Raw genomic sequence first — 26,989 nt, forward strand, 5'->3', positions numbered from 1 at the left:
AGCCTTTCTAACAGATGTGAAGTGGTATCTCATTGTGGTTTGATTTGCATTTATTTGACGGCTAATAAGGCTGAGCATTTTTTCATGTGCTTATTGGATATCTGTAAAACTTCTCCGGATAAATGTCTATTCACATCCTTTGCCCATTTTGAAACTAGGTTATTTTCCTTTTTATCATAAAATTATAAGAATTCTTTACATAGCCTAGACACAAATGTTTTTTCAGATTTATAATTTTCAAATATTTTCTCCCGTTCTGTGGGTTGCCTTTTCACATTCTTGATGGTGAATTTTGAAGCACAAAACTTTTAAATTTTGATAATATCTAATTAATATATTTTTCATTTGTTGCTTGTGCTTTTGTGTCACATCTAAGAAGGTTTTGCATAACTCAGAATCACAATGATTTATTCTTATATTTTTTCCTAAGAGTTTCTCAATTTTAGCTTCTACATTTAGGTCTTTGATCAATTTTTAACTTTTATGTATGTGTAAAGGAAGAGTCTGACTTCATTTTTTGCTTATAAACACAAAAAATTCAGCTTTCCAAGCACCTCTTGTTGAAAGGACCATTCTTTCCCTCTTGCTTTATCTCCACAGCCTTGTTAAAAATCAACCGACCATAAGTATAAGAGTTTATGTTTATATTCCTGACTTTATTCATTTCTATGTCTATCCTTGTGCTCGTACCAGCCTATCGTGTTTATTACAGCTTTATAGTAAATTTTAAAAGTGGGAACTGTGAGTTCTCCAACTTTGTTCTTTTAAAGACTGTTCGACTATTCTATGTCCCTTGCAATTCCACAAGAATTTTAGTTCTAACAATTCTGTAGTAGTTTTTGGAATCTGCTATACAAGATCATGTCACGTGCAAATAGAGATAGTCGTAATTCTTTCTTTTTAATCTGATGCATTTTGTTTCATTTTCTTGCTTAATTAACCTAGTACTAACCTGAAATGCAATGTCAAATAGAAGTGGTGAGAGCAGACATCCTTGTCTTGTTTTTGATCTTACAGGGAAACATTCAGTTTTTCTCCATTAAGTATACTCTTAGTTGTAGGTTTGCCTTTGTTCTAGAAAGATAGTTTTGCTGAATACATAATCTTTCCTTGACAGTTATTTCTTTCAGCACATTAAAGATATTCTTCTGCTGTTTTCTAGTTTTCTTGTTGCTATTGAAAAGTCAGCTGTCAGTCCATTTACCGTTTATATGCAGATGATTTGTTTTTTCTCTCTGGCTACTTTTAAGATGAGCTCTTTGATGATCTGAGGTTTTACTCTGATATATGTAGGTGGAATTTTAAAAAATTTTCCTGCAGGAATTTATTAGGTTTTCTGGATTCAAGGATATGTGTCTTTCAACAGCTCTAGAAAATTCATAGCTGTTGTCGCTTCAAATATTGTCCTCCCACTCATGTTCTCTATTATATAGCCCAGAACTCTGATTAGATATATATATATGTCAAGACCTCTCACCATATTCTCCATGTATTAACTTCTTTTTTATTTTTACCAACTTCTCATATTTTTGATCTATTAGCTGTATAATTTTTTTGATGAAATCTTCTGGTTTACTAATTCCTTAGCAACATCTAATCTGCTATTTAATTTATACATTGAGTTTTTAATTTCAAAGGTTATATATTTCTACTTTTAGAAGTGTTATTTGTTTCCTTTTCAAATCTTCTGTGCTATTGCTTATAATGTGCTGTTGGGCCTTTATGCTCATATTTTCTAGCCTGTTTAAATATATCAATATAGTTATTATGTAATGACAGAAAATTTCAATATACAAAGTCATTGAGGTTCTGCTGGCTCTCATTCCATTATAATTTGTATGTTTTGACTGACTATGAGTTACTCATTTTCCTAATAACATTATCTGTGGAAATTCTTTGAGGCCTGGAATTAAGTTGAGTTCTTCCAAAGAGGAGTATCATTTGCTTTTGCCACTTGCCAACTAGGAGACCACTGTAACTTAAATTTTCTGTTTGACTCTATAATTATTTTTATTTATACCAAATAAATGACATAAATGTAGTCATGAACCCATGTATATGGTGAAATACGACAAGTATTTTCATAGAAGTTTTATTCCCCTCTACCCAGTGCCAAAGTCAGAACAGGCAAGGTTCCTTGCTCTCTCCCTCTCCAGAGCCAGTTTATTTCTCATCTGTCATACACTGAGAACATGCTTTTTTCAGGGGGAAACAGCTTCACACATAGGTCTCCTATTAGATTCCCACTTTGACTAGGTGCTAAGCTTTGCCTCCTGTTCTCCGTGATCCATTTAGACAACAGAGTAAAAGCTCAAAGTCTCCAAGTTTAATATAAACTATCAGGATGAAATATGGCATTGGTAGTCACAACAGGGTTTCTGTTTCTGTTTTTAACCTTTGTAGATTCCTTCCTTTCATGTCAGCACAGTAGCGGATGTTAAAAGAGTTGTAAAAGAAATTCATAAACATTTTAGATTGTTTAGATGACAAAGCTATCTAATAGGGTACTTAATTGCCACGTTGATTACTGTTGGAAATAAAAATCCTCTCATTTGTTTTACCTTTAAGCAAACGGACATTGAAAATATTCAGAAATGGCCGGGCGCGGTGGCTCAAGCCTGTAATCCCAGCACTGTGGGAGGCCGAGGCGGGTGGATCACGAGGTCAAGAGATCGAGACCATCCTGGTCAACATGGTGAAACCCCGTCTCTACTAAAACTACAAAAAATTAGCTGGGCATGGTGGCGCGTGCCTGTAATCCCAGCGACTCAGGAGGCTGGGGCAGAATTGCCTGAACCCAGGAGGCGGAGGTTGCGGTGAGCCGAGATCGCGCCATTGCACCCTAGCCTGGGTAACAACAGTGAAACTCCGTCTCAAAAAAAAAAAAAAAAAAAAAAAAGAAAATATTCAGAAAAATATTGGTCTATTATTTTTCCCTTAAAATCTCCATTGAAAGAGATTCTACAACCTCCCTGTGGTAAATGCCAAAATGGCCACATTATTCCCTTCTGCATTAACATCCTTGAAATCTGATGCTTCAGGTCCTCCTAAAAAAGGCAAAGTTTATTTCTCTGTGACCTTGCCTTTTTGTCCATTTGACTTGTTTTGGCCAACAGCAGGACATTAAGCTGAGGTTTGAAAAGGTCTTACTTATTAAAGCTTGTTCTCTCATTGTATTTGGAGCTCTGAGACCACCATATGAACAAGTCCAAGCCAGCCCACTGAAGGATGAGAAGCCACGTGGAGGCACTGGGGTTAGTGGTCTGCCCATCACTGCCAGCAGACCCACCTGCTGACTGCATATCATCATGATGAGACTAGTAGAGATAAGCAGAGCTAGGAACTGGGAAACACTGCTCAGCCAGCCCAGAGAATCATGAACTAAATAAACAATTGGTTTAAGCTATTAAGCTTTTGCTTAAGTAAAAGGTAACTGATACACTCTCTTAAGAATATAATCACATAGTTACATCCCAAACCACTTTATAACAATTTTCTTGTCTTCACCCTTTGTCCTGCCTAAATTTCAGAGTGTCAAAATAATCACTCACCAAGATACTCTTGCAGTTCAATTTATACTAAAGGGGTTTGCCAATTCTCAATATAAAATTCAAATCACACCAATTAAAATGTATCCCGTATAGGCATCCATAAACAAATTAGGAAATATGAATATGTAAGTTGTTTGCTAAGTGCAGAGTCTAGTTAGATCATGAAGAAAGAAGTCCGGGATTTTCTCAGTGGCAGGGGAAGTCACTCTTAGGTGCATGAGACTGAGGCAGTTACTGATATAAAAAGAACCGGGGGCTTCAACTGACCTTAAATTCAATATAAGCTGGTGGTGTGAAGTGACTCCTCAGGAAGTCAGTTCAATATCAGTTACATCAACAGAAATGTAGTCCTTTGTGTTTGCCAGACCTTGAAAACTGTGATCTGTTCTGAGTAACATACTTTAGGAACGACAGTGACACACTAAAATGGATCAAAGAGGAAGACTCCAGGACAATGACACCGTTGGAATCATTTAAGATGAGACCCAGTTTAAGGAGCTGTGATATAGTTTGACATGGGGAAGACCTGGCTATGAGTATTGGAAGAGCAGTCACAGGGAAAAGCAAATACAAATTATTCTTCAGACTTTATGAGAACAAATCTGAGATCAACAAAAAAGTTACAAATTTTGAGTTAAACATTTTCTAAACCCATAGGGCAATCCAACATTAGAATGGCTGCTCTGTGGAGCCGGGAAGTCTGAATGAAGAGGTCAAGATGCAGAGGCCGGAGAGAGATTTGTAGGGACATTGTGGAAGGGTGTGCTGTCCCCAGGCCAGAGGGCTCTCTGTGTTCTTTCAGCTGAAACCCTTTTCCTGCTGCTAATTATCTGTCTTCTTTAGGAACTCTTGGCTCAATTGAGTCTAGGATTACAAAAATTAGCCTTGTGTAAGCTGTACCAATGAGAGGTGACCTAACAGCTATGTGCTCCCAAAGTCAAGATTTCTCTTCGCCCTTGTTAAATGTGACCTTTGAGGATTGCTACACTGTCATAGAATAGGTACTCATCTCTGAGCCACGCTGAATTTTATCCAAGATAGTTTGCACTTTCATTTGCTCTTACATTGATTTATAGGCACAAGCCCAGAGTCTTTTCAGATGAGTAAGTTAAGTTTGCAGAATAGTCTTTTTCCTTCTGGATCAGCACCTGCCCCTCCAAGGTTACCAGAATCCTTGTCTCCCTCACGTACCAACACTGCCTTCATTCTAAAGGAGAATCTCATAAGAAGAGGCTCAAGGAAAGCCTCTGTAGGCCTTTGTAGATATTCCAGCTGCCTATGTATGTTCTTCCTGCCCCTGTGGCATGACCTGGTGGTGCAAGAATGGTCAGAAATCTGAGAAGAGAGTGGGGGAGCTGAGCCTCCTACCTTGACAGGTGAAGCATCTGATGTGGAAGTGGTTGTTGTGCACGCGGACCACTTCCCCTTTGCAGGTGTCTCCACAGCGGTAGCACTGGATGACATTGGAGCTGCCCCGTGGATTGTAAGGATTCTGCTGATAAGGAACTGTAAGAGAAACAAAGAGATCACTAACCAGAGGCCCTGATTCTTTACAAAGTCTGCTGCAGGACATTATCATAATTGTAGTGGAAGAAGAGGCAGAAGGGGAAGAAATGATGGGCAAAGTATCTTCACTCCATCATCAGGATGACTGCCAAGCTAAGGCAGTGCTGAGTGGTATGAGACATGTCCGTAGACCTCCTTAAGCAGGGAAGGACTTTTGAGTGAGCATAGCCTTTCCTTATGTCCCTTGCAAGAACACAAGCCAAATCCCTGAATGACGGCAAATAAGAGGACAGAGAGTATTTCAAGGTAAATTGTCAGAAATACCATCTTTTGAGTAAGCTTTCAATTAAAATTAGGCCCCAAGCTTGTCCGAGGGAATTTGGGGCTTGCAATTGACTCAGAGATTCAAAGAAATGGGTGGCTGACCCTGCCTCCAAATGGCTTTTGAGTTAAACAAGTTCCAGCTCCTCTCTGGGCCTCAATTTTCATGTCTATCAAATGAGGTTGGTCAAAGGTAGCACAGACTTTCATAAAGAAGTCATGAAGGGAGGCATTCTGGCTGGAGGGAGGCTGACAAAGGGACCATTCTCAAAGCTGCCTTGGAACGGCACTTTCCGTAAGACTGGGAAAATATTACATGTATATAATTAAGAAAAAAATGCTGGTGGAGGTTATGAAAGGGTTGAAGTCACTGGGAGCTGCAGTTGAGTGGCCAGTATCTGATGATGCCTAAGAGTTCTACTAGCTTATTTGGTCTATTATTCTTTCCCCAAGACCATCTCCAGTTTTGGTATCTGTGCTGCTAAAGTGAGAATGCTAAGACCACCTCGTGGCTACTTTTCTAGATATCCTTTTCCTGAGATACAGTTGGCTTGGCCATTCTAAAATCAAGTCATCTGATTCGTCTAAATAGTGGGCACCTGCCTAGAGCACAGAATCTCAGGGATGGAAGGAATATTAGTAGCTCTGTGGTCTGATCTTATTATGTATTAGCTGTTGACGTAACTTTGCCACTGAGGAACCTACTTTTCTCTCTTATAGGAAGCCCCTGTGGCACTGGGGAGAGAATTACTCATTTCTTCAATTCTCACTCAAAGTTGAAGGAATAGTCCAAAAACTTCTGCTTATACCTTATTAGGAGAAGGCTCGCTCTTGTCCTAGTTATAAAGATAACCACCTGATTGAAGAGGAATTGGTGCCTAGCATTTATACATGTAGACTTCCTGGATAAACTCTGAATAAGTATATCATAAATTAATCTGGACTCACAGCTACCTTGAACTACAAAGGAATTTAGAGGTCACCTACTTTGGGGATTCTTGACCCTGTGTGGTAGTTATGTCTGTTTGTTGGAAATTTGAACCTTTTCCTCCAAGCACATGGAGGATTGCACATGGTGACTTACTTGGCAGTGAAACGTGAACTGAAATTGTGCATGTCCCTTCCAAGTGGAAGCCTTAGGAGCTAGTATGTGATCTGCTACATTGCCTTTTCCCTACCCCAGCAATGAATGTTACCCCAGATGGTGTGCAGGATGCATCAGCTTGGATCCTGATTGAGGAGTCATGGAACAGAATTTCAAACTAACCCGTCATAAACTATCATGAGCAAGAACAAATGTCTGTTGTCGTAGTCTCTGAGACTGCAGCATAACCTGGGGTCTGACGCTGCTCTTTAATTAAATTTGTGTTATGTACATTATCTTGTAGCTTTGTTCATATTCTCAGAGGTCTATGATCTCCAAAACTGATCTCATCTGCCCTCCTCCTTTTAAAAAGGAATGGGAAATTAGGACTCCTGATCATCTCCCATTTACGGGTATCCTGAATCACAAGCGTGCCATAGGACAAAGAGCTGGTTTCTGAGCACTGAAACTGTGGCTTCTGACAACTTTGCTAACTGGGGTGGGAGAATAATATACTTCCCGCAGTCTGTCTTTCATGGAGTTTGTGCACATTGTTCATCTATTTTTCTTTGTCTTAAATTCAAGACAAAAATCAAACAAATCAGCTAGTTAACTAAATCATTAACTAACTAATTAAATAGGTTAATACATGTAAAGTATTTTAAAAACTGCATTAAGTGCTCCACAAATGTTCGCAGGTATCATGGCCATCACGTCCTTCCTACAGCTCTGAGCAATCCTTCCCCACCCCCAGAATGTTCATAAACGTTCTCTTTAATCTTATTCTCGTTTCTTTTTCTGATTCCCGCTCAGTGTTCCCTGGAAAATATTTCACTCTCTCTTCTGCCCTGAATATGTGAGAAAAATATAGATCCTGTTTATATGAGCAGTGTGGTGATCTACCATTGCCAAGGGATACAAAGCTGTGAGTCTGAAAATAAAATAAGAACGAATAGTGCAATCATCACCATCAATGGTGAGAGCTCTCGGAGGTCTCCAACAGTCCCCTCCAGGATCACTGCACAGACTCTCATCTACCTCTCCTAATTCAACCTGTCTTATTGTTCAAGAACCAATTTCTAAGATTAATTTGATTTTTTCTAATTGGATTTGATTTTCTGGGAAAATTGATTTGTGCGCATGGTCCTCCATCACAACTCAGTCTTTGAATCACCTGGAAAAAAAAAGCACAAAATCAGTATGAGGGGAATAGATTAGGAAAATAAATTTTTCTGGGGCTGAAGTAGTGACAGGACCCCAGCTCTAACCCTGCTGCATCCCCTCAAGAGAAGGATGCTGCTTTGGTGATGCTGCGTGTGGCCAGAGCTCTAGAAATATCTGATGTGTTTAAATAGTCCCATAAGCAAAAATTCATGCATTTGTTGGTGTGAGTTCTTCCAGATTGCTGATGTAAGCTGTGATTACAAAAGAACAGTGGTGTAGCAAGATTTGAGCTCACAGGTGTGGCAAGACCTTTCCTCATGAAGACAGGCAGTAGGAACTCTGGGTGTCAAGGGATATGTCACATCCCTGCTCCTGCCCTGGAAGCCAACTTTTTTCCAGTAAGATTTTATATTCTTGGCTAATTAAGTCAGAAACTCAATCTAACATTGTTCTGTGTGTGTGGGCATGTGTACTGGGTGTGTGTGTCATTTCTTCCTACTAATCTATAACTGCCCTGAAGCACTACAATTTGTTGATTTTCTGCTGGTTATTATTTCCACTGATTTTTATTTCAGAAAATGCAGTTTCAATAACATGATTTATATAACATTTCTTATGGGTGAATGTCTTCTGAATTCCAAATTGACTTACATTTTAAATATTTGATCAACTTCTTATGTTATAAACTACCTACCCTTGAGAGCAATATTTGAGACACAAGCCTCAAAGGACATTAACTCTGCTCATTTGTGAGATAATCCATGAAACTGCAATGTTTAGACCTTATGGATTATGTGATCGATTTCTGAAACCTATGTAGGAACCTCTGGCTTCTTTTATCATTACTGACCAATAAAGTGTGCCCAAGACAGACATTCCCAGTTACTAGTCCTTACTGCCATCCACTGGAACATTCTGAGATGATAGGCATGGTCTAGAGATCTATGCTGTGCAACATAATAGTCACAGGTGACCACTGGGCACTTGAAATGTAGCTAGTGTGACTGAGGAACTTAGTTTCAAATTAAATTAGATTTTAATTAATATAAACCTACATTTAAATAGTCACATCTGGCTACTGGTTACCATAATGACAGTGCAGCCTGAGAGTTAAAATACAATAACAACAACAAAAACAACAAAACACTAGGCAGAGGGAAAAGAAATGAAACTTGGTTGAATCCTAGAAATATAAAAATAACATGTAAAAATTAATTTAGGAATACCAGCTCAGACTAAAATGGTTCATTTTTACCCCTAAAGAGTTTTAAAGTTGTTCTTAAACAATTCGCAACTGGAACCAATTATGCACATTCACCCATCCTGAATTCGATCTGGAAACAAAAGATCATAAGCAGTGAAATAAATGCTTATTTTTAAGGAAATCACATATTTTCAGGCAGGGAAAGACAGAACAATCCTAATCTTTTCAAGAATGAAAGCAAGTAAATCAGTTGGCAATGGCTGCTGGTATAATTTTTAAAGACAAAAACAAAAGCAAAAAACCCAAAAAACAAAAAACAAAAAAACAAATCCAGCTTGCCAATGACTCTGAGATTAAAAATTAAGGATCTGAAACATGAAGCCCACTTTTATACGCCGATCAAATCTTTAGACTTCTATGAAAAAATACATCTTAATCCCACAACTAAATTTGTAAGTAAAGCTCTTCCCAAATTTTACAGATAATTTCCCATTGTTGGAGCAAAACAACGTATTGGAAGGGGAGGTGTGATTGACTTCCTCATTTTTCTTATGGGTAAACATCTTTTGAATTCCAAACTGAAAATGAAAAGGAGCCTGTGAGTTGACTGTAACAGTAAACAAATCCAGCATCCAGTTTCTCCACCTGAACTTCTCCTCCCTCTCTCGTCTGTGGTTCTTTGTCTCTGTGTGGCTGGGGTTACCTGGGTTCCAATTCCCTCTTTGCTGCTACCTGGTGTTCCAATTTTGGGCAAATCACCTAACTTCTTTGGCCCCAATTCCTTCTTTAGAAGACATTGAACAAAATCATCCATACGGGTTCCTCCAATGACAACATGATTTTGCCTTGTGTGTCCTCTTCTGCAATTCTTCCTCTCCCTCCACGTTCTCTCCTCTCCATTAACTGGTCTCACTTTTAAACTAGACCTGTTTTAAGTTATCAGATTTATGAGTATCTTTTAAAAACAGATAACGGCATGATCCCTCTCCTATAAGCAATATGACCTAAGTTATATTCTTTTCACTGATGGGCTGCCTGCACATTTTTTTAACTCTCCTGAGAGTCATTTGACCTTGTAGATAAAAATGTTCCCACATTTTAATAGTGTCTTTAAAGTAGTCTTTAAAAGGTAGGAGCACCTATGCTGTGCTGGAGTATAATTAAAAGAGTAACAAAACTGACTTGAAGCCGGCATAACAACTGTGAATAATTGGCTGGAAGTGTAATATAAACAGTGGAACTTCTGGTTGAAAGGTGAAACATCAAGCAGAGAATCCACTGGCTCAGCAATGTGTGCACAGCAGCCCAGGGCCCGGGGATGCCACACACAGCATGCAGGGTGCAGCCGCTTTCACACCTTGGCTTCTCGATTAGAGTCCAAAAATCGGAGTGTGTTCACAGGTATCCACTAAATACCAAAGAAGATCCAAGTGTGGGTCCAGGCCTTTCGCAGGTAGAAAGCAGCTGCCTGAAACATAAAGGTGGGGCCTGTATGTGAGAAGATCTGGTACTTCACAGCAGGGGCCTTAGGTTTGATTTCAGAGTTGAGCCAGGGCCCAGGCACCGATCCTGTTTCCCACAGTGAGGACACAGAGTCATGGGATCGTTGCACTCAACGGGGTGAGAAGCACACAGCACAGCGGGTAAGGAATGGATGCTGGAGCCATTGGGCTGGGTTAGGATTCCAGCCTTCCCACTTGCTGGTTGTGTGATCTTGAGCAATTTACATACCCCCTCACCTCAGTTTCCTTATCTCTAGAGTAAGAATAACTGAGGTAATTTGTGAGTATTAAATTACTTAAATTATATAAAAGTGCTTAGTGCATTGCTTGGCCTCAATAAGCAATAATTAATACTAAAAGATTTTTGAATCCATGTCTCCTGACCTCCGACCCAGTGCAGGGATTCTTTCTAAATCACCCCTATCAGCTACCCACTGAGCTTTGCTCAAATATTTCTCAAATTCATTTTTGGACAAGTCCAGCAAAGGTTTGCTGGTTTTTCCTTTTTGCTGACTGCCAAGGAAAAAAACCCTTGGCTGCAGACCATTCAACACTATAAGCAACCTCTTCTTTCTCCCACTATCTCAGAGCTCTGTTTATGGGTTTGTGTGGGCTGCAGAGGTAGGTGGCTGACATGCTTTTGATATATCCTGCAGAGAAACGTGTGAATTGGGTGTTCCCCTTTGTGAGGAAGAGGGACTATGATCTATGTTATCCTAGGGCGTTGTATTTTGGGCACATCTGCTGTTTCCGGGGGGAGCACCAGTGTATTTGTTGTGTGTGCTTACTTAGAATAAGTGAGTGACTTGTTTTCTGAAAACTCTGATAGGGAGATTATAAAAGCTGCTTCTGGTAACTTCAAGGGCCATGCAGGTGTCACCTCATTGTGGCATTAATCTGCATTCATTACATAAATACCTGGAACTAGACTTTCAAGCAGAAAGGGCCTGGGAGGCTATTTATATACACAAGACTGTGAGCTCCGTGAGGGCAGGGACCATATTTTTCTGGTTCACCATTACACCTGAGTGCTGGGCACACAATGAGTGCCTATCTCATTGTGTCATGGTTTCATTCATACTTGCAGAATAAAGAAAAGGATGGCTGAACTAGTCCAATGATTTCACTCAACAGATGAGAAAGCTGAGACCCAGAGGACAAGACAGAAGATGACAAGATAAGCTCACACAGCAACTGATGCTTGCCTCAGTGCATGGAGGTATCTGTTCTTGGACCACAGAATGAGAGAGGGCAATCAGGGTGAGCTAGGGAGAGACTTCACAAGAGGCTAAATTATCCTAAGTCTAGAGGTCATGCTGAGGTTTAGGGTTACAGTTGGTGGGCTGGGGGTGCATGCTCTGAGATGCAGAAGCATAGGGGAGGGTTTGGAAGTGAGGCCATGGATGAAGTAATAGGAGCAGTTAATGCACAAGGAAAAATCTTGAAAGATAATAGATAATATTTAGAGGGCGGGTCCTTTGTGTCAGGCAGCGTCCTCAGCCATTTACATATGTCATCTCATGGAGCTCTTGTAACTCAAGAGGGGATACTATTATCCTCATTTTATAGGAGAATGAAACTCAGAGGCCTGAGGTCCCTTGTCCAAGGTCACACAGTTAGTAAATGGCACAGGCAGAATCTGAACCCAGGCAGTCTGACCTTCAAACCTGGGCTCTGACCACTAAGCTCAACTGCCTGCAATGCAAAAGTGCCAGTGGAATGGCTACCCCTGGGGAGGAAGTGGGAAGTGGGGGTTAGGGGCATGTAACTTTTCCCCAATAGTAGTCCTCCATTACCCAGTTGTTTCAAAAAATAGTTTAAGAATATGTAAAACTAATGATTGGAGGTGACTAGAGTACAGGCCAGGAAACAGGAAGGGCAATTCAGCATCCCTGGCAGGTGATGAAGAAGCAGGGATGTTAGCCTTGGGCCACACCCCTGGCATGGGCAGGTAAAGCCTGACAGGTGCGTGTGCTGCGTCCCAGAGAGATGTAGGCGCTGCAGGTGTTGGCAGCTGCAGCAGGGCGGAAGTATGAGTCCTCTGGGAACCCCTGGGTCCTTTCACAGATGGCCCCAGCCTGGCTGCAGTTGCCCATGTCAGCAGGTCAGTAACACAGCCTGTCTTCCCAGAGGATGTTGTAAAACCTTTGCTGCAACAGAAACTCCTCCACAGCTTCTCTCTGCCAGGCTCATCAGCATGTTCCATGGTCATGGTGTGTTGCTGGCAACACGGCTCGTGCTGCCTTCTTCAGAAACGTGTTGTCAGGACATGTGTCAGAACGGCATGCGCTTGGCCAGCCAGACTGCTCTTGTCTGACAGCCAGCTGCCACATGGCAGCTACAGCAGAAAGGGTTTGGATTAGATAGGCCTAAAGGGGCCTTCACTGCAGCGAGTTTCACAAGCAAGGAGGCCCGAATGGCAGCCCACAACATCGGAGGTTCTTTATTTCTTATAGTTCAACTGGTTCCTATTTCAAGATAAGTGAAAATGAAGTTTCAGCTGCCAGGCTGCCCACCCCAACCTCCTCTCCTCTTTCCTCCTCTGCTGTTGACTGTCCCCGTGTTTGAAGGCTCAGCACAGGGCCTCTTTCTAAGTAGTCAAGTAGATCTGTGTTCTTGTTTCTTTCCCTGAGATTCTCCTCCCTACCCCTGGGCCAGGGAACCATCCTTATTAGCTGGGTGCAAAGGAGCCCTTTCTGCCTTCCTTAACTTATGCTTTCTCTAGAATATTTAGCTTTCTTGTAAATCCTTCCGTTCTTCTAAAGGCACAGGCTTTTAAAGTTCAAAAGCTAGGAAGCCACCCTTTTGTCCCTGTTTTCTGCTGCCCATCCCAGCCCGAGGCCTTGCTCACTGAATAGAGGGAAAGGCACAAGAGTGGTGGGTAAAGGACATCGCAGAGAAGATTTCAAAAATACCATCTGGCTACACTTGGTCATGGGTTTTAAGAGCATGATATACACAGTGGTATCAAAAGTGGCTGAGGAATAAAGAAGAGTTGATAAAGGAGGGGAAACATCCCTAGGGTTCCACCAGTCTGGGCATTTTTTCCACTTTGGAGTGGGCTCCTGCCAATCACCACAAACTCCATTGTCGCTGCTGAGTCAGTTCCCTCTGATCTTTACAAAGCCCCCAGTCAGTAGGAGCCTGTAAAAAGAGCTAAAATAACTACCATTAATTGAGCGATTACTATATGGCAGGCATTGTACTATGTGCTTCCTAAGCATCTCTCATTTAATGCTCACAACTTCGTGAGACAGATACTGTATGCTCCCCATTTTATTATGAGAATTTGAGGCACAGAGAGGATAATTAATTAGCCTGAAATTACACCACAGGTAAGTTTTAGAGGTAGGGTTCAGACAGGCATGAGTAGTTTTAGAAGGGGCTCAATTTCTTCTCATCTCCTCCCTCTCCAGTGGGTGTTCCAGCAGGGTCTCCTGCCCAGTGTATCCTGAAGGAAAGAGGAGGGACTGCCTTGACCCAGCAGGGAGAATGGGGTTACCTTGCACTGGAGGCCTACAGTACCCTTTCCAGCATCTCTCCAGCTTATCTGAAAAATACTATTTGGGTTTTGTCTGGGGCCCTGGAAACTATGTTGGAAATAGAGGAACTTTAGGAAGCCAGCATTGTCTTTGTGCTATGAGTAACTCAGTCCCCTGGCCTCTGAGCCAGAGGTTTTAACATGAACACAACACTTGCTTCCTGAGATGCTGGTGGGCCATCGGCACTGGTGTGTTGCGGGGAAATCCGAGGAATAACTGTGAACCTGGCTTTCCTCGACATGGCAGGGAACTGTCAGAGTGGAGGGAATATAGAAAATACCTAGTCTAGAGGTTTCAGAACATTTTTTTTTAAAGCTATGAAGTCTTTCTTGAAATAAAATGATGACATGCCCTCTAGGTTATACTGTTTCTGTTGTAAACTATGCATGGAATGCAAACCTATGACACCCTGGTCATCATTCTGGGAAATTCCCTAGACCAGGGGTGGCTTGCATGGGATGTGGCTCCCAGGCAAACTTTATTTGGATGGCCTGGAGTTTGTTTTTACATTCTTGCAGATCACCATGGTTCCTACCACTTCCTTTTGCCTTACCCCTGGCCAGCTTCTCTCCTGCATTGCTAGGCACTTTAAGGCCTTGGAGTTATGAGCCCCACCTGGAAGCCAGGCAGATGAATGCAGAGCCGCAGTGACTGAAGTAGGGTAGGGCCTGGAGTGCCACCCCTTGTGACCCCATCTCACCCCAGGGCAGCTTCCAGGGCCCCTTCTGCCCCATCTCATCCACTTTCCCATCTTGACAGATGCGGCCCTGTGGTTCAGGGTCTCTGATGCTAGCCACACCAGGACAAGCAGGAGACACTGGAGAAGTTCCAGTTTCAGATCAGGGACACTTGCCTGAGGGCAGGCCAAAATGAGTGCTAGACAGTGCGAGTCAGGGAATTCCTGAAGCCGTTGCAAGTACCCTCCATTCTTCCAGAGCAGAGGTCTACTGGAGGCCCCTTTTTGGTGTCCAAAGTGCTCCTCCCTTGCTCAAAGTCCTCCAGGACTCCCCACTGACAGCCTCCGCAGTCATCACTCACTAGAAGCTCATCGGAAGTGATCACACCAAGTGACAGGAACCTCCTCACAGTGATCTGCTGGTCAGTGCTCCCTTCCCCAGGGCTGTGAGGATGGCCCCACCACCATTCCAACTCCCTCCCTTCCCCTTGCTCCTCTCTCTCTCTGTTCATTCCCTCTCCTCCCTTCTTTCTCTTTCTGCCTTCCTATCTTCTTTCTCCTCTGTCATACTGCAATTCTTACTAACATCTGGTTCTTCCTTGGAGAGAGAAGTAGTTCCTTGCCTGACATTCACTTTTTGTGAGGCCTCAGGCAGGACACTCCCCATCTCTAGGCTCTTGTTTTCCCATTTACGAAGTTCAAGAGTTGCATTCTATCATTTCTGCTTCCTTTCAGTTATAATATTCTATGCGTATTAAACACAGTTCACAATGTGACAGACTTTCAGGGGCCAGGCAGGTAATGTAAACGGAAAAATCGACCCAATGGGACCAGTCTGGAGAGTCTAGGCCACCTCAAGGGGAAAAAGTTACTGGGCATCAGGGGATTATGGCCATGCACAAATAGGTGAAGGTCTCAAGGAGGCCTATCTGTGGGGGCTGGATCCTGCCTGTGGGCCATCAATTTGGGGTCTCTGAATCCAGACAGATAGATGACCACAAAGTCACTTTCAATCACCATCTGAGGGAAGTCACATGCTCACCACATGCCTGTAGGATCTGGAAGAACAGAATATTCTGAAATGAGGTCTTGCAGAGCCCCTGGGTGGATGGGGGTGCATCACAGAAACATGACACTCTCAAGGTCTCCGTGATATTACTCAAGGGCAGGCAGTGGTTTTCAAACTTTTTTTTCTATGATCCACTGGACGAAATTAATTGAGCATAATGACTCAGTACACAAATACGTAAAACAAAAGTTTCATAGTCAAAACTTTAGTATAATCAAAATTTTGTAGTGCACATGATATGTACTGATATTTTCTTTTCTTTTCCTATTCCATTCTGTTTCATTATTTTATGCCATTTTATTAAAGAATGTTATTTGCACCCCATACATCAACTTTAGGATCTGGCAATGGGCTGTGCCACATAATTTAAAATATACTTCTCTAGGGTATGTAAAAGGTCACAAGTCAAAGAATGATAAAGATTCTTCTAATTTTATCCTATCGAAAGTGGTATCATTAGTCATCTGTGATTATTTAAATTAAAATTAATTAAAATTAAAAATTCAGTCCCCCAGTCCAACTAGCCAATTTCAAGTACTCAGTAGCCACATGTGGCTAGTGGCTGCTCTAGTGGACAATGCAGAAATAGTGTTTTCCTTCTCACAGAGTGTTCTTTGGACATCTAGTCTATACCAAACTTCACCATTTTGCTAATAAGGAAACTGAGGCACAAGCCCTTCAAAGAGATATATTTGAGACTGGGGAGGCATGAGCTGGAGCCAAACTGGTGAAGCCTCAACGATGCCTGTCAGTGGTCACAAAAGCAGTCAGGATAAGATGTAGATGTGGGCCTTGCAGATTGATCCTCACTACAGGACTCTCAACTCCAAGTCCACATCCTGCATTCCACACACAAGCTGTTGGATCCTAACCTGAACCTTCACAAAAAGGAGAAGCCAATTTCAATGTTCTACTGGGCATTTATGGGAAAGCTTATGTTGGCTGGAGAGCAAATAGGTTACAGAACCTGTCAGATCGGGGTTACAGCTCAGGCTCTGCCTCTCACAGTCTGTGTAAGTGTGAGCAAGGTGCTTTCTGTCACTGAGCCTTAGTTTCTCCATCTGTAAAGTGGGGATAGTAGTATTTTACCTTTCAAGATTTTTGAAAGAATAAGATGTAATATACATAAAGCACTTATCACATTGTTTGGCATATGGCAAGTGCTAAGCAACAGCTCACTATAATAATAATAGTAATACTACTGATAAAATGAAGTTAAACACTATGGAGATGTAAAGATAAATTAAACACACTTTCTACCCCAAAGGAAGTTCCAGGCTAGGGTGGTGGGAATTGTTTTTTTATTGCATCTAATGCTAAGCCAACTACTAGTAGGCATTCAATTTATATTTTTCAAGCAAATGACGGACTAAATTATATCCATAAGTAGCTATAATCTAAGGTAGAACTTGGCAAAAGAACCAGAGAGGACAATACGTTAAGTGAAATGATTTTTATGACTCATTCCTGATTAGAAAGGGGAGGAGAAAGAAAGAAAAACTGGGGCAAGCACCATGGAGAAATGGCATTTTAATTTGTTTATTAGGTTGTTCATACATGATACATAAGACTAAGAAGTCAAGACACAATAAGTAACCAAGAAAAATACAGAAGAAAAAGACCAAAAGATAGTATGAGGAAAGATAAGGAGTATTTTGAGACATCCTTTGAGAGAAGAGGATTTAAAGATCCTTCCTCCAAATCAAGGGACAAAGATTCCATTTTATCTTTAGGAAACAAAGCATCAAATTGAATTTGTATAGTCTGGGGAAAATATTTAATCTCTGTGAGTATAAGCAAGGAGCTCTCAATTACGGTTTGGCCCATGTATAATGCCCTGCAAACAGTTTTTTTCACCCATAAATGTAGTGGACATCTGTTGTTTTGCCTGCTCAGCATCTGCTCTCTGCTTCTTCTGGCAATAGAAACTCTTTCCTGTAGGGAAGCCAGTCCGTGGAGTTTGGGTGGGGCCTGGCCCAGCATGAGGTGGGCAAGTAGTGGCTGGGCCAATTAGAACAGCCCAATCCTCTTTTCATATGATTGGCAGGCATAAGACCTAATTCTCTCTGAGGCTTTTCTGCAAGAACTCTTAGAAAAGCCACTTGGTTGCTAAGCCAAGAGGAGGTAGTCTGGGGCTCCTTTGTCACCTTGCTCCATGTGTTGAGAGAACCTATTAGTGATGGGGGGGTGGGGAGAGAGAGAGAGAACAGAACCCTAAATGCATGTATCATTTAAGTCTGTGGATCTTCCTGGATCTGAAGCCACTGTGCTTCCTAATATTCACACCAATACAGTACTCTGGAGGGTGGGAGGAGGGATCAGGAAAGACAACTAATGAGTATTAGGCTTAGTACCTGGATGAGGAAATAATCTTTACAACAAACCCCTATGACACTAACTTACTTATATAACAAATCTGCACAAGTACCCCTGAACTTAAAATAAAAGTTAAAAAAAGAGATAGGAGCTAGTTTGAGTTGGGATTTTCCACTTGGAATGAACTAATTTATGTCCTAATTACTCGTAATTTTCCATCAAAATCACAATCTTACATTAATTTAAATTAAACAAACATTTCAGGCCCACTTGATGCTGATACACTCCTGTATCTAACATAAGCAAGAGCATCTTGCTGGAGACACGATGGAGCAGGTGAACCTCGCCCCTCCCTCATGTGGCTCATTCTTCAGTCGGGGAATGGTAGAGAGGAAAGGAGGATTGTGGTAGACACAGTTGCTTCTAAGCAGCCACTCCTTCTGTGAACAGAATCACTCTCTCCTGGAGGACCAATGTTTGTTTACTCTCCCCTGAGCAGCCATGTCTTTTGGAAAGGCTGTGACCTTTCCTGACTTGGGGAGGGAATGCTGATTGGTGAAAACTAATCCTAGTAATCTTGTTCCTTTGCCAATGATTTGATTTAGACATGTGAAATACTCCTGGCCAATGAGACACCAGGCAGGTCCCCTGGAGTGGGAGAGGGTCTTGGGAAGGTTTTCTTGGATAAAGCTTGTTATTCACAAGTAACGCTGGAACAGCAGCCCTGGAATTCATGATGGACTCCGAGGGGAGAGCCCCTTAAGATGGAAGGAACTGGGGTCTTGATGAGCCTCTGAAGTAACCTACCTTGGAATTGGCCCTCTCTGGGTTTCCTGTTATGTTAAATAAACGTTATCTAGATTGTTCAACCCAGTTTTAGCTGGGTGCTGTTGCTTGCTGCTGCAAGCATTCTACCATCTAAGCAGTTGGGAAAACTGGCTGGAGCAGCCCTAGATATGAACAAATTAGCCAACCAGAGTCAGGGTGAGACGGGGGGCATGGAGGGGTCCTACGCAAAGTCAGTGGTGGGAAGGAACTGGAACAAATTCCTTCAAGGTGCTTTTCACACGAGTGTTTCTCAAAGTGGTCAGCTGATCACCTGCTTTAGAATCACCAGGGTGGGGATTAGGACTGTTAAAATACAAATTCCTGGTCCCCATACCAGACTTACTGAATTGGGCTTTACATTTTAAACAAGCTCCTCTGGAGATTCTTTTTCTCACTAAAGGTCGAGAAGCCTTGGGCTAGAGACTAGAAAGAAGATCTACAAACTCTTCAGCACTGAGAGGAGAATTTTAGAAATCTTGATATCTGATACTAATGTGTATCGAAAGCGCTGCCACCATATAATGTGCCAATATCCTTCGAATATTACAAAGTATATTTTCTCTGATGTGTTTGCCAACTTTCACAAATGTTTAAAAAAGTCAACTGGCATTGAAAAAATGTCCCAATACAGCCAGATTAAACACACACTTAATGCACTCAGCCCTGGCAGATGGTTTTTCTTTTCTAAAGTTGTTCCTTTTAGGAAGAGCTGTTTTTGGTCTCTTATTAAAGCCACCTCCCATCAGGCAGAGATGAACAACACAGGTGGCTATGCTGGCAGAGAGATGGGCAGATGGGCAAAGGTGTTATTCCTCACTCTGTTGTGTCTTCTGAGCCCCATCCCTTCAGATTTCAGAGCCAGCATGTGATGGTGTCACTTGTGCAAACCAAAGTCAGTTCTTCAACATGACAAACTGAAATTCATCCTTGGCCCCTCATATTCCCCTTCCTGGCCTACCCATTACCAAGCCATATAGACCAATCCCTTACAGAGGTCTTGAATTCAGTCTACTCTCTTCATCTCTTCCAGCTGTAGCCCAGCAACAGGCATCTTTCACCTGGACTATCACAGTAGCCTTCCGACCACACCTCTTTTCTAGATCACCAGTTCTCAACTGGGGACAATTCCCTGACCCCTATCTCTTGCCCAGCAGCCATCTGACAATGCCTGAGGACATTTTTGGTTGTCAACAACTGTTGTGTGTGTGTATGTGTGTGTGTGCTCTAGGCATCTAGTGGGTAGCGGCTGGGGATGCTGCCAAACATTCTACAATGCACAAGACTGTTCTTCCTTCTCCCCTCAACACAGAATTATCTAGTCTAAAAGTCACAGTGCTAGGTTGAGAAATCCTACTTTCAATGAATTCCCTCCATCCCACAGATCTCAGGTCAAAGGACCTTCATTAACTTCCCTCAGGAATATAAACCCTACTTTCATTGGTTCCCATAGTCCTGGGTACTCTCGCTTGATTGCATTGCATCATGCATGTACTTGTATAATTAGTCATGATTATTTGCTTAATGTCTGTTTCCTCCATTGAGTTCTAAACTTGATGAGGTTAGGGATGGTATCTCTTGAGCTTCTCTCTCAGTCCTAATTCTGAGCATAATACCTAGCACACTGCGGTTTACAAGAAACAACTTAAAATAATTTACTTTGAACAATTCATGTGCAATTAAGAAACACAATGATTAGTATAGCTCTTGTCTATAAGAAAATGACATCCTTGTTGGAACCATCTGAAAAATCTATACTACAAGATGAGAAGGGTCTTGTAGTGTAAGAAAAGCAGAGTCAGGAGACTGCAATGTTAGCAGTTCTGAAACTTTTTGCTGTCAGCACTCCTCTACACTCTTAAGTTTTACTGCAAAGTCTAAAGAGGTTTTGTTTAGATGGTTACATCTATAAATATTTATTACATTAGAAATCATATCAGATATTTTTTAAAAACAAAAATACACAAGCACAGATTCCAATAGCCATCAGAGTGATGACCTCATCTCATTACCTCTAAAAAAACTCCACTGTAGTAAAACAATGAGAACGAAAAAGGCAAATAACTTCTTAGAATTATTATGCAAATAATATTATCTGTGGACTCCTCAAGGTATCTCAGGGACTTTCAGGGATCACTGAAACATCTTCAAAAGCTATTGTATTCCAGAAATCCTGATGGTATAGACATCACATCTTGAAGAGGAATCAGAGTAAGCTGCTTGGAAATGCTCCATCTTAACTGGCTCTCGAAATATGGGTGGTGTCAGGACACTTCACATAGACATACACCTAGTTTGCTAGCCTATTGAATGACTCCATAGCTAGAGTAGGCGAACTATGGCCCAGGGTCAATTCTGTCCCACTAACTGTCTTTGTAAATAAAGTTTTATTGGAACACAGTCATGCTTACACATTTACATATTATATATGGTTGCTTTCATGCTACAATAGTGGAGTTGAATAGTTGCAACGGAGACCACATGACTGCAAAGTCTAAGATATTCACCATGTGGTTCTTTATAGAGAAAGCTTGCCAACTTTTGTTCTTTAGAATGTTTGCAAAGGCAAAGAGTTCAGTAAAAACTAAACGATGTCAAATGACTTTTTAAATATACTCCTTGTCTCTAAATTAGACTGGGGGTTAGTGAGTGAGGAAGAAAGGTGGGAAAGAACATACATCCATCAGGTGGGGTAAAAAGGTCACTAGCTTGGTGAGCCACACTGAGACTTCTAATTCTCGAATGTACTGGGAGACCTGGGGCAAGTCACTTACCCATATTGGAATGCTGAAGAGGATGGAACATACAGAGGAAACTTTCCCAATAGCCAGAGCTGCCCAGGGATGAAATAACTGCTTCACTAGGTAGTGAGCTTCCTGCATGTGGGAAGCTGGCAGAGGCTGCATGATCATTATGCCAAGACAGATGGGAACCAGACCTTTGAGAATCAGATGCATAACTGTATTAAGTCAGGGAGCACTGACAAAGTGCTCAAGCGTAGGTCATGCAAGTGAGTGACTTCAGTTGGGGTAAGGCAAAGGGAGTGGCAGAGTGTGGCTGAACAGGCACAGCCCCTACTTGGTTCCAACTGATTCCTGCCAGGTGGGGACAGGGGGTCAGTGAAACCAGAAACACGGATTTTAAAGTAAAACTCTCAGTTTTTATATCTTGGCTCAAATATTTAAAAAATAAATCGAAAGAATACTATGTGAACCAACTAAAACACATTTATGAATCATTTTCTCACCCAGGCCATGAGGATAAGATAAACTTTGGTGCCACTGCCAGCTTAAATATGCTTAGATTCTAAGAAAATAAAAGCAACCCTTTAAGAGGTCTTTGATTTTCAAAGTATCTTAACATCGTGTCTCATATTTTTGTTACTCAATAGTCAGGACGAGCACTCGGGACTTGTGACTCCAAGCCTAGTGTTCACATGACAGCTGCCGATGCTGCCACACCAGAAGAAAGATCTGCACTTAGAGGAATGGGTGGGATGGAATGAAATAAATATGAGCCGTGAAGGGAGGAGAATTAATCAGAATGAGTGAGCAGGGAGAAAGGTCTTTCCAGAAGGTGTGGTAGACATGACTAGGGCAGCGTACATACAGAAGACAATCCATTTGGAACCACATGCATGATATCAAGTGAGCAGCTACCCAGGCAGACCTCCTTTTGACTTCAGAGGTTTAGGAGCCAACAGATTCCTGTTTCACTTGAGCTAGTTTGAACTGGGTTTTGGTTACTTGTATCTAAGAGTTCTTACTAATACAAAGTCTTAAGGAGGAGATGAAAGGTTTGCACTATTATTGTGTAAGAACAACCAAAAACAATACATAAATAAACAGCCATGGTTGTGTTCCAGTAAAACTTTATATACAAAGATAGGTAGTGTGTCAGAATTGATCCTTGAGCCATAGTTTATCCACTCTTCCTACAGAATCATTAAATGGGCTAGGGAAGTGTCTATGCAGGGGTGCCCTGATGCTACCTATATCACAAAGCCTGCTCAGAGGTTATCTGCTTGGGTTATTAGACTAGATGACCTTTAAGGCCTTTCCCCTGTGAGATTCAAGGATGCTTTGAATTGATTTTGTCTTACGTATATAGAGGTAGAATCTCTATCTTCAATTCAAGCTATGTTCAGAAACTATGTTTGGAATGAAATGTGTCCTCCAACAAAAAGCCTCCAACCATAATTACCAGCTCTACAACTGAGCATATGTTGATGGAAGCCTCGATTCACAGTGAGCCAGTTAAAATGCAACGAAGGGACAGCTAGCAGATCTTTCAAGTTAGAGTCCAGGCTGTTAATTACTTTTGTAAAAGGAATACATAAACATACAGATGGCAATTACAGTAAATATGATCATCTACATATAAATATAAAAATCCTACCCACTCCTCAAGGCCTATCTCACCGAATATGAGCTTTCTTTAAAAATCTCATGGCATGTGCTTCTTATGTCTAAGCAGTTGTTCACAAACGGATGCATTCTCAATTCTGATGCACTCTCAAATGAGCATGCATCAGAATCCTTGGATGTCTTGTTAAAACACATGACCCAGGGTTTTTGACTCAGGGGGTCCAGGGTAAGGACTGAAACTGTGCATTTCTATCAAGTTCCTAGATGATGTTAATCCTGTGGGTCTGGAGAGTTCATTTTGAGAACTGCTGACCTACAGGGCAGTTTACCTATAAGATACTTACTTTTGCATTTATTTTATTTCTCTATCAGACTATAAATTACTTGAGGAGGGATGCTACTCAGGTCTCTATACTCTGTAGTATTCTTGTGGGCACTCAACAAACATTTGGACACACTCATGGGGTGTGCTGAAGAGTTAAGTTTTGGTCAGCATAAACCTGACAGCTGTTTCCTACAACAGGTATTTGTTGAGCCCACGAGGAAGGCAAATGCAACAGACTTGTTCCCATGAAACAACGAGCACAGGAAGTTTCTGTGGCTAAACCACGCTGTAATGGAAGTTACAACACAGACAAGCTCACCGTTCTGGTGGAAGAACGCAACCCAGATGAAACCTGTCAAATGGTTATGCAACTTTGACTACATACAATGTGGTTACTGTGATTACTGGGGTGGGCAATAAAAAATAATAGAAATACTAAAGACTCTCTAAATACCCTTTATAGGAAATCCAAGAAAAAAAGTATGTTGGAAATACAAAACTTTGACTTGTTGTGTGGCCAAACAAGAAGGGCTCATCTGGGGAAAGACCACCCATCTTCCCTAAAAGCAGCAACAAAGGAAGAGGAGACACCTCCAGAGAGTGACGGCTAAGCACTGACTTGAAATTAGGGCAGAGGAAATGTAAGGAGGGACTCTGTGATGGGCTGAATTGTGTCCTCCTGCCCCTCTCTCTCTCACCCCCCAAAATTCACATGATGAAGTCCTCACCCCCAGTATCCAGAATATGATTGTATTTGGCAATAGCGTTTTAAAAGAGAAAATCAAGTTAAACTGAGGTCATTAGGGCAGGCTCTAATCCAACATGACTGGTGTCCTTATAAGAGGAGATGGGACACAGGCATGCACAGAGGGAAGGCCATGGGAACTCACAGGGGGAAGATGCCCCTCTACAAGCCAAGGAGAGGCCTCAGAAGAAACCAACCTTGCCCACACCTTGATCTTGGACTTCTAGACACCAGAACTGTGAGAAAATAAATTCTTACTGTTTAAGCCACCCTGTGTGTGGTATTCTGCTATGGCAGCCATAGCTAACTAAGATAGACTGTAAATCGTTATTTTAAATAGCATAAAGAATATAAAAGCTGTCAGGAAATCAGGACCATGCAATGGCCCAGGAGTAGAAGGTGCCCTGCCCTATCTACCCAAGTCCCAGCCCCATCATCTGCTGCTTGCAGGATCCCAGTAAGTTCTAAGGAGTGGTCTCCTTTCCTCATTCATTCTACACACAGTAGCCAGGGGGGTGTATTCAAAAGATAACTCCGACGATGCTTAACCCGGACTTACCATCTCCAGTGGCAATTTAATACCATTCAATGACTTCACTCTACTCTTGGGATCAAACCAGACTCCTTGCCATACTCCAGAAGGCCCTTTGTGATCTGGCCCCCATTGGCCTGCCCAGCCTGTCTCAGACCCTGCTCTTCTCTGGCAAGATAAATCAGCCTCACTGGTCTCCTTTCTTTTCCCTCCAATGCATCCTGCTCCCTCTCCACACGAGGAGGCTCCCTCTGCACGCTGTGAGATTCCCACTCCAAAACAGACATGCCAGAGATGCTTCCTGTTCAGCTGGGTTACATGTCCTAGAAAACACATTTCGAGGCAGGTGGCTTTCAGCAGGGAAAGTCCTGCCTCCTCATGCCCCACTGCCCTGGTCAGGTTAGCCATCAGGAGAAACTGTCTAAGCAGAAGCTGAAAAGTGTCAAGAACATCAAGCGAGGGGTCTAGTAAAAAATGAGGCCTGGGGAAGGGAATGCTGGACATTCTTCCCTATCTAGATACTGATGAATCCTGGTGACAGCACTATTCATCTGGGAGTTGTAAAAGGAACTGAAAGGTGAAATTGTGGGCCTGTCGGCCAAAATGAATCACCTGCTCTGATGGGCATGATGAAAGGTTTCTTTCTTTCTGGTCTGGATTGCTCACGCCCTTCCAACACAAAGAGAAGAAGCAGAGCCTCTATCTTATGGTCGCTATTCAGTGTCTCTTTTGATCATCATTTTATTGTAGAGACTATGCTTTTGGAATGAGATGCTGAAACACATGAAGGGATGCATGGCCTAACAGTGAGATGAAGCATTTTGAAATTAGAACAATTGTATGTAAGGACACTAGACCCACAATGAACTGTCTTTTTACCTTGCCCCATTTACCTATAACCCAAATAAATCTGTGTTTTCCTTGTGCTCAATTTCTGTGTCAAGTTGTATTAAATTTTAATGATGGAAAGAAACACAGCCAGCAACCAAAAGTAATAAAAAAGCAATTTAAATATTTTCTGGCTTTACTCTCAAAGAATCTGTTTAATAACTAGCAAAACAGAGGCTAACTCAAACGTTTTCTCACTCATTGCCTCATTTGATCATCACCAACCACGAATCAGGTGAGGCAGGGATCACTCCGGCTATTCTATAGATGAGCAAACTGAGGCTTGGGGAATTGGGGAATGTGCCCAAACTTCAACACAGGCCTCCTGACTCTTAGTTCAGCAAGCTTTCTTTTCTCCACAGGCGCGCGCACACACACACACACACACACACACACACACACACACACACACACACTCTAGACCTCTTTCTACATTCTGTGCCCTAAAATATTGGCTTTTTTCCTTGGTACTAATGGCAGAAAAATGATTATAACAATGTCAATTCAAGAAACCCCAAGAGATTCATTAACGTTTGATTCTCAAACCCCAGCTAAGTGTTGCATTCAAATAGGAAAGGAAAAAATATCAAAGGAACACACAAGGATTTTCACTTGCTCAGCCCCTCTAAGCCAGATTAATGCCTCAGAAAGAAGTATTATCAGAATACCCCTCTTCTAACCAAAGAGGCACTCTGTCCCCAGTCGACTCCAGGAATCCTGGTACAATAATTAATGTGTGGGCCAGAGGCCCAAACTCACTGGCACAGGGCAGATTTTCAGAAGAGAAACAGAGAAGCCCCAAATCCTACTCACATAAAGGGCTTATTGACATTATCTGTTGAAAAGAATACAGATTTCAAGAGAGACAGCCAGGCAGACAGAAAGCAAAATTTTGGCCATGGAGGAAGTCTTTCCCAAAGCATTCTCTAAGTGTGTACCCTCAAGTGGACTTTGCTATTGGCTAAGGAGCATTTCCCATAGCACTGATGTCACAGACCCAATATAATCCAGGTCAGCAAACACTTGCCTTTGTAAACAGAAGGTTTCAGAGGGCTCCTGCGGGCAGATGAGCTGTGGGTGATGCCCAGGTGCCCTAGGCTAGACGGCAGGCTCTGGACCTGGGGCTAACTCAAAGGACAGAAACAGCCTCGGTGAGGGCAGCCACATTCATATCCAGAAAACCCAAGAAACAAGGTGGTCTGATTATTGGGAAGAGAGAGATGGAGGGGATTAGGGTGAAGAAGCCCCATGGCTGGCCAAGAGACGGGAAAGGAGCTGAATAAGACGATATGAACACAAGCATTCATTGCACTTGCTCTTGGGGCACTGCTGGGCTGGGGATGAGGAGGGCCTTGGCAATGGAGGACAATTC

The 26,989-nt window shown here is 42.1% G+C and overlaps 1 protein-coding gene across 6 annotated transcripts in view; it reads right to left on the reverse strand.

The window, feature by feature from the left end:
* Positions 1–26,989, reverse strand: part of ABLIM3 (actin binding LIM protein family member 3) — a 117,129-nt gene that overhangs the window by 69,691 nt on the left and 20,449 nt on the right. For all 6 annotated transcript variants that reach the window (XM_017531347.2, XM_017531346.2, XM_017531345.2 and 3 more), the window contains exon 3: positions 4,920–5,057. In XM_017531347.2, coding sequence (XP_017386836.1) covers positions 4,920–5,057 — 138 coding nt within the window. The remainder of the gene's footprint in view (positions 1–4,919; positions 5,058–26,989) is intronic.

The sequence above is a fragment of the Cebus imitator genome, unplaced genomic scaffold (genome assembly GCF_001604975.1).
Source record: "Cebus imitator isolate Cc_AM_T3 unplaced genomic scaffold, Cebus_imitator-1.0 Scaffold71, whole genome shotgun sequence".
In the NCBI taxonomy this organism is placed as follows: Eukaryota; Metazoa; Chordata; class Mammalia; order Primates; family Cebidae; genus Cebus; species Cebus imitator.